Raw genomic sequence first — 8,322 nt, 5'->3', positions numbered from 1 at the left:
GATCTGGAAAAACATGTATCGTTAATTGTAGATTTACATGACACAGGTTATTTATTTGAATGAAACACACCCCATTGCCAATAAGGCTAAATTATCACACTTTCTACCTATGCTCTTGCGTTAGCAAGCTAAACTAGTTTACATTAGTGATGCGCAAATTGAGGCTTTTCGAACAAGCCCCCACCCTTCGCCCCTCGGCTTGAAGCAACGGCCCCGGTGGATGTAGGTGCATGTATTGTATTTACGGTTAGGTTCCCGTGTCTTCCGGTCGTTTTTATTCTATTAACTCCAGTCAACATTTACAAAACTATCTCCCCCAATATTTTTTGTTCGATTCTCGAACCTGGCTCATACTACAAGCTTTTTCATAGAATAATTTTTCCTGATTTTTGCTAAGATTGAAACCAATCCGAAATGGGTAAACTAGCAGCCCATTTATTTGCTTATGTCAAGAAAAATTGCCTGCAAATGTGCCTGCGGATACTAACAGGGCACGCGCACAAATGTTCACATTGGCCGATAGCCGATTTACATTGAGCTGAATGAGGCATATACCTATATTGAATGAGCAAAGGGAGAAATGGCTTGAGTTGCCTGCCTTGTTGTAGCAAGTTTAGCAAATCGTTGTCACACATAGACCTACATGAAATGTTGTTAATATAGTTTATTCCCGTTATTTTCAAACAGATTTGATTATTTGTAAAAACGTTCATGACATGATGGCAAATATATTATGTTAAACGCGAGCATAGATTGTTGACATGTCTATCTGGAGCAAAGACGAAGATAAATACTTTAACTGTTAACCACAAATGATATATATTTAAATAATATTAGTCTTGCTTTCAGAAGCCTTTGTTAAACACACCCATTATTCTTTTTTTGATCGTGTCATCAAGCCAGACTGCTTTTGTGGGACAATGAAGGTCCTCAGTGACTGTTTCACCCCCACTTACATCTGATGGAAACGTCTTGTAGCCTATGGTTCTATGAATATGCCCCTTTCAAAGGCAAATGTTCAATAAAGTATATTTTAGACACACTTCTCAAGCTTTTATTTATTACATTATTAACACGTCTTGTTAGATCACGTTATATCCATTAATAGACGTTTGGTTTTCTAGGTTGAGCATATAAAACACAGGTCGCATTTCGACACTGATGTGAAATTGAAGGCGGTGTGAATTTTGTGGCATTTCGTTTGAATATAAAGTTGACAGTAAGCTATGGTAAGTCTGCATTATGGAAGATTTCGGTTACCAAAATAACTATAAAGCTTTCTTTGCCTGGCGAGAACAAAGACGGAGCTGTTCATGTTAACAGTTTATTTCATCTGATACAATGCGTTGTAAATCATACTCATATCAGAAGAAAAAAAGCAACATATGTGATGAGTTTCATCTAGAATAGCCCTCGATTTAGCCCTATAGCCTAAAAAACAAGTGAAAGGAATACTATACAGTGACAGAATACATTTCCGTTAAGTTTGCATCATGTGTCTGATTCTTATCGGACTTGTACCCCATTCTGCCCATAGATTCTGCAACTGCAATGCCCCAAGCCCCCACCCTTCGCCCCTCGGCTTGAAGCAACGGCCCCGGTGGATATAGGTGGTATTGCATTACGGTTAGGTTTCCGACTCTTCCGGTCGTTTTTATTCTATTAACTCCAGTCAACATTTACAAAACTATCTCCCCCAATAATTTTTGTTCGATTCTCGAACCTGGCTCATACTAGCTTTTTCATAGAATAATTTATCCCGATTTTTGCTAAGTTTGAGACCAATCCGAAATGTGTAAACTAGCACCCCATTTATTTGCCTACGTCAATAAAAGTTGCCTGCAAATGTGCTTGCGGATACTAACAGGGCACGAGCACAATAGTTCACATTGGCCGATAGCCGATTTACATGGAGCTGAATGAGCCATAGACTTATATTGAATGAGCACAGGGAGAACTGGCTTGAGTTGCCTGCCCTGTTGCAGCAAGTTAAGCAAATGTCACACATACATGACATGTTGTTAATATCGTTTATTCCCGTTATTTTAAAACAGATTTGATTTTTCGTAAAAACGTTCATGACATGATGGCAAATGTAATATGTTAAGCGCGAGCATAGATTGTTGACGTCTATCTGGAGCAAAGACGAGATTAATACTTTAACCGGTAACCACAATAGGAAATTATATAGGCCTATATTTAAATAATATTAGTCTTGCCTTCAGAAGCTTTTGTTAAACACACCCATTATTCTTTTGTTGATCGTGTCATCAAGCCAGACTGCTTTTGTGGGACAATGAAGGTCCTCGGTGACTAAATGTTTCACCCCCACATCTGTTTCACAGTTTCAATGTTTCACATCTGATGGAAACGTCGTGTAGCCTATATGGTTCTTCGAATATTCCCCTTTCAAAGGCAAATGTCCAATAAAGTATATTTTAGACACAGTTCTCAAGCTTTTATTTATTACATTATTACCAAGTCTTGTTAGATCACGTTATATCCATTAATAGGCGTTTGGTTAGGATGAACATATAAAACACATGGCCATATTTCTACACTGATGTTAAATTGAAGGCAGTGTGAAGAAAGTAAGCTATGCTAAGTCTGCATTATGGAAGATTTCGGTTACCAAAATAACTATAAAGCTTTCTTTGCCTGGCGAGAACAAAGACGGAGCTGTTCATGCTAACAGTTTATTTCATCCGATACAATGCGTTGGAAATCATACTTATATCACAAAGAAAAAAAGCAACCTATGTGATGAGTTCCATCTAGAATAGCCCTATATTTAGCCCTATAGCCTAAAAAACAAGTGAAAGGAATACTATACAGTGACAGAATACATTTCCGTTAAGTTTGCATCATGTGTCTGATTCTTATCGGACTTGTACCCCATTCTGCCACTGCAATGCCTTAGCTCACACGCTCGTAACATAGGCTCGTAACCATTTCAATCTATGCTCGCGACTGGTTGTCGCAAAGTATGACGTGTACAGCTAGTTGCAAGCGTGCACGAGGTCTCGGAGCTAGGGAAAAAAAGAGCCACTGTTTAAAGATAGACCGGAAGACACGGAAGTGGAAAGATGGCTGCGTCCAGTCTCGCGCTCTCGCTTGCCTCACTGCGCCACTGAGCACTTTTCATAGAAATGAATGGAGACGCCATCTTGGAAGACAGAAGTAGCTGTCTCTAGTTATATTAACTCTATGGGGTACAGTGACTAGTGATTGGACGGGCTACCTGTCTGTCTACGTACCTGCGCGCACTCTGCCCCCCTTCTCGTTACTGTAGTTTTGTGGCTTTGAAGGGAGGAAGTGGAATGTTTGGGTTTGAATCATATAAAAAAAAAAAAAAAAAAATAGCTAGCTTCACAAAACTTGCATGTGTTTCTGGAGAAACATGTGTTTCTCCAGTACAAATAACATTACACATGCAGAGTGGACATTATGACAATGGAGTTCCTAGCTGAGTTTTCATTAACTTGGAACTGTTTCTTCCAGATCTCCTAATGGCCAATCATACTCGATCATGGGCGGAGACTAGAGAGAGGATACACCTTAAGGCTCCAGAGAGACTACAGAGAGAGATTCAACCATAGAGACAACAGCGACTCAACCAGAGAGACTACAGAGACTAAATACAGGATCCAGAAGGACCAGACAGAACAAAGAGAGAGCTGAGTTATGGAGACACATCACTGTGATACATGCGGGAAGAACCTTTCCTCATCCGGTAACCTCAAGAGGCACATGAGGATCCACACTGGAGAGAAGCCCTACAGCTGTGACCTCTGTGGTAAAACCTTTTGCCAGGCTGACCATTTCAAATCTCATAGCAGGATCCACACTGGAGAGAAGCCCTACAGCTGTGACCTCTGTGGTAAAACCTTTTGCCAGGCTGACCATTTCAAATCTCATAGCAGGATCCACACTGGAGAGAAGCCCTACAGCTGTGACCTCTGTGGTAAAACCTTTAGCCAGGCTGGCCATTTCAGAGCTCACTGCAGAATCCACACTGGAGAGAAGCCCTACAGCTGTGACCTCTGTGATAAAACCTTTAGCCAGGCTAACAATTTCAGAGCTCATAGCAGGATCCACACTGGAGAGAAGCCCTACAGCTGTGACCTCTGTGGTAAAACCTTTAGCCAGGCTGGCCATTTCAGAGCTCACCGCAGAATTCACACTGGAGAAAAGCCCTACAGCTGTGACCTTTGTGGTAAAACCTTTAGCCAGGCTGGCCATTTCAGAGCTCACTGCAGAATCCACACTGGAGAGAAGCCCTACAGCTGTGACCTCTGTGATAAAACCTTTAGCCAGGCTAACAATTTCAGAGCTCATAGCAGGATCCACACTGGAAAGAAGCCCTACAGCTGTGACCTCTGTGGTAAAACCTTTAGCACGGCTAACAATTACACAGATCACCGCAGAATCCACACTGGAGAGAAGCCCTACAGCTGTGACCTCTGTGATAAAACCTTTACCCATGCCAACAATTTCAAAATTCACAGCAGAATCCACACTGGAGAGAAGCCCTACAACTGTGACATCTGTGGTAAAACCTTTAGCAGTGGTTGCAGTTTCAAAGTTCACAGCAGAATCCATACTGGAGAGAAGCCCTACAGCTGTGACCTCTGTGGTAAAACCTTTAGCCAGGCTGACCATTTCAGAATTCACTGCAGGATCCACACTGGAGAGAAGCCCTACAGCTGTGACCTCTGTGGTAAAACCTTTAGCCAGGCTGACCATTTCAGAATTCACTGCAGGATCCACACTGGAGAGAAGCCCTACAGCTGTGACCTCTGTGACTATTCAGGTAAAACAAATAGCGGACTGAAGAGTCACCTGCGTGTCCACAATAGAAAAACCCCAAAGCAGTGATGTCCGGGGCCAAGCTGTCCCAGCAATCACCACCTGAGAGAACTTCTGTATGACCCACAGCTGGAAGAACTACTGGCCTGCACCTACTGGGACAGCACATGCAGTAACACCAGATCTACAGTCTAACATGACCAGACACAGGGAACATACTCTACCCCTGTAACAATGGAGGGGAAGCTGTGTCAGACTGGGGAGAATCTTGGTAAACACTGGCTGACACCTTACAGTTTTGAAGCACACATTTGACATTTCAGACGAAACCCATCAAGGTGCTCAATATGAATTATCAGGTTGACCCCCTTTATCTCTGCAGCCCTTTAGAGTGTGTGTGTTAGACCCATTTGTTGAGTAAGATTGTTTTTGTTTTTTATTGTTTTAATTACAAGAGCTTCATTAAATAGAAATACGCAAGGAAAGAAGGGCTAAAAGGCATTTGATTTGAACGTTTGTCATTATTTAGAATTTCATCATTTTCGTTTAGTATTATTTAGTAACTATTTGGAAAGAGAAAAGTGCTTTTATTTTGAAGTCTTCGCGCAAGTCCTTGTGGGAAGCTTGTGCATGGGAGAAACAACGAGCAAAAAGATGTTAGCCATCTAGAAAAACTTCTATTCCATTGTTCAAGCATACAGCCAACGAGGTATGTTGTTTGAGTCTGTATTTACATGTCATTTTATGTTCGTGTTAAGCTAATGTGTCTATATTGCTTAGTTTTCACGGTGTATTCAGAGAATAAACCTGTAGCAAGGAAACCGCTTGTGTCCACGAATGCTTGAGGGAATTATAACCACGCTCTTCTTGGCATTATATTGAACATCAAAATCAACCCCATATTTACACCAGATGTTAAGCAGCTGTTGAAACCCGCTGCTGCTAGGGGATAGTAAAACTAGGTCATCAGCATACATAAAGTGGTTGACCAGGGAATCACATTTCATACAACCTGTTCTGCATCCCCCAAGCTGCATGGAAAGGTTGTCCATATATTAAACAAGGCTGGGGATAATATACCGCCCTGCTGGACCCCGTTACCAAATTTAAAAGGGGTAGATAAGATGCTCCCCCATCTCATGCTGGGGACACACTAAACGATTTTTTTTTACCTTATAAGATTTTCAAACTGTGAGACCACAAACATGAGGACAAAAAATCCTAGATTTAGCCGTTTTGCTCCAACAGTGTGTGGTGTGCCATGACTTGACAAAGACAGCACACCACACACAGATTTCCAACCAGTGCCCCAACTGTTAACACAAGACATCTTGCAAAATCTGTCGAGATTTTAAGAATAAGCATGGCGGACTATATGCGGAAGAAATTGCAATGATAGTGTTTGGAATTGTTTTCACGGAAAAAAGAAAAGCGTTTGCTGTTGCCACAAACAATTCCTTTTAACTTTCTGTTGCGCCGATACTCCGTTTGTTATACTTCTGTCTTCTCTCAGCTTGCTTTCTGATTGGATATTGTTTAGTTTCACGTGATAAACTCACCGAGGTGAAATCGGTTTCATGTTCGAGATTCAACAGACATTCATATTCGTACCTCCGCGTCATATTTAGGTACCGGGTTAAAAGAGTTGACAATCCGAATGTTTCTTCAATATCTTTGTCAAAATTGACCATACAAACTTCAAACTTGTTACACATTCTTCTACTACTGACTGACCAATTTGTCCAAGCTTTGGTTTGGTGATAAAATTGATTATTGATTAACCCATAGCCAATAAATCAACAAAAACATCAATATTTCAGGATTTCCTCAATATCCTTGTCAATAATGACCATAGAACCTTCAGACCTGTTTCACATTATTCTACTACTAGCTGACCAAGTTGTCCAAGCTTTGGTTTAGTGATAACATTGATTATTGATTAACCCATAGCCAATAAATCAACCAAAACATCAATATTTCATGATTTCCTCAATAACTTTGTCAATAATGACCATAGAACCTTCAGACCTGTTTTACATTCTTCTACTACTAGCTGACCAAGTTGTCCAAGCTTTGGTTTGGTGATAAAATTGATTACTGGTTAACCCATAGCCAATAAATCAACAAAAACACAAATTTTCCAGGATTTCCTCAATATCTTTGTCAATAATGACCATACAAACTTCAAACTTGTTGCACATTCTTCTACTACTGACTGACCAATTTGTCCAAGCTTTTGTTTGGTGATAAAATTGATTATTGATTAACCCATAGCCAATAAATCAACAAAAACACAAATATTTCAGGATTTCCTCAATAACTTTGTCAATAATGACCATAGAATCTAAAGACCTGTTTCACATTATTCTACTACTAGCTGACCAAGTTGTCCAAGCTTTGGTTTGGTGATAAAGTCTATTATTGATTAACCCATAGCCAATAAATCAACAAAAACACAAATATTTCAGGATTTCCTCAATAACCTTGTCAATAATGACCATAGAATCTAAAGACCTGTTTCACATTATTCTACTACTAGCTGACCAAGTTGTCCAAGCTTTGGTTTGGTGATAAAATTGATTATTGATTAACCCATAGCCAATAAATCAACAAAAACATCAATATTTCACGATTTCCTCAATATCTTTGTCAATAATGACCATAGAACCTTCAGACCTGTTTCACATTATTCTACTACTAGCTGACCAAGTTGTCCAAGCTTTGGTTTGGTGATCAAGTTGATTATTGATTAACCCATAGCCAATAAATCAACAAAAACATCAATATTTCACGATTTCCTCAATATCTTTGTCAATAATGACCATAGAACCTTCAGATCTGTTTCACATTATTCTACTACTAGCTGACCAAGTTGTCCAAGCTTTGGTTTGGTGATAAAGTTGATTATTGATCAACCCATAGCCAATAAATCAACAAAAACACACATTTTCCAGGATTTCCTCAATAACTTTGTCAATAATGACCATGATGTTTTTGTTGATTTATTGGCTATGGGTTAATCAATAATCAATGTTATCACCTAACCAAAGCTTGGACAACTTGGTCAGCAAGTAGTAGAATAATGTGCAACAGGTCTGAAGGTTCTATGGTAATTATTGACAAAGATATTGAAGAAATATTCGGATTGTCAACTCTTTTACCCCGGTCCCTAAAAATGACACGGAGGTACGAATATGAATGTCTGTTGAATCTTGAATATGAAACTCATTTCACCTCGGTGATAAACTCTGAGTTTGCCCTCGGGGTTCCCCCACACATCAGAATTTCTAATCGCAAATTTTCAACATGTTGAATATCTAAGAGTCAAAGAACCGAATCAGTAAAATGATCCGAACTTCCCATCACTATATAGGAGACACAAATCTTTTTTGCAAGTTACAAATCTTTTTTGCAAGTACACAAAACATTTTCTACAGACACAAATCTTTTTTGCAAGTTACAAATCTTTTTTACAGAGCTTGCTCCCCTGGCACTAATTTCACGCCATATACC

At 39.8% G+C, this 8,322-nt stretch overlaps 1 protein-coding gene across 1 annotated transcript; it reads left to right on the top strand.

Annotated features, from left to right (window-relative positions):
• The first annotated feature begins 3,512 nt into the window (after nucleotides 1-3,512).
• On the top strand, nucleotides 3,513-5,687 carry LOC146257841 (uncharacterized). Its single transcript, XM_084674398.1, has one exon. It carries the CDS (start codon nucleotides 3,685-3,687, stop codon nucleotides 4,876-4,878), a length of 1,194 nt encoding a protein of 397 aa, XP_084530524.1. The 5' UTR covers nucleotides 3,513-3,684; the 3' UTR covers nucleotides 4,879-5,687.
• The last annotated feature ends 2,635 nt before the right edge of the window (nucleotides 5,688-8,322 follow it).

Source organism: Hypomesus nipponensis, chromosome 15, assembly GCF_054491055.1.
Source record: "Hypomesus nipponensis isolate SF chromosome 15, ASM5449105v1, whole genome shotgun sequence".
NCBI lineage: Eukaryota > Metazoa > Chordata > Actinopteri > Osmeriformes > Osmeridae > Hypomesus > Hypomesus nipponensis.
The sequence above is the reverse complement of the archived record's forward strand: the minus strand, read 5'-3'. Positions and strand labels throughout refer to the sequence as shown.

What these genes read in the sequence shown, in the direction of transcription:
- LOC146257841 (XM_084674398.1), top strand. Translation starts at nt 3,685, where the DNA reads ATGGAGACACATCACTGTGATACATGCGGGAAGAACCTTTCCTCATCC.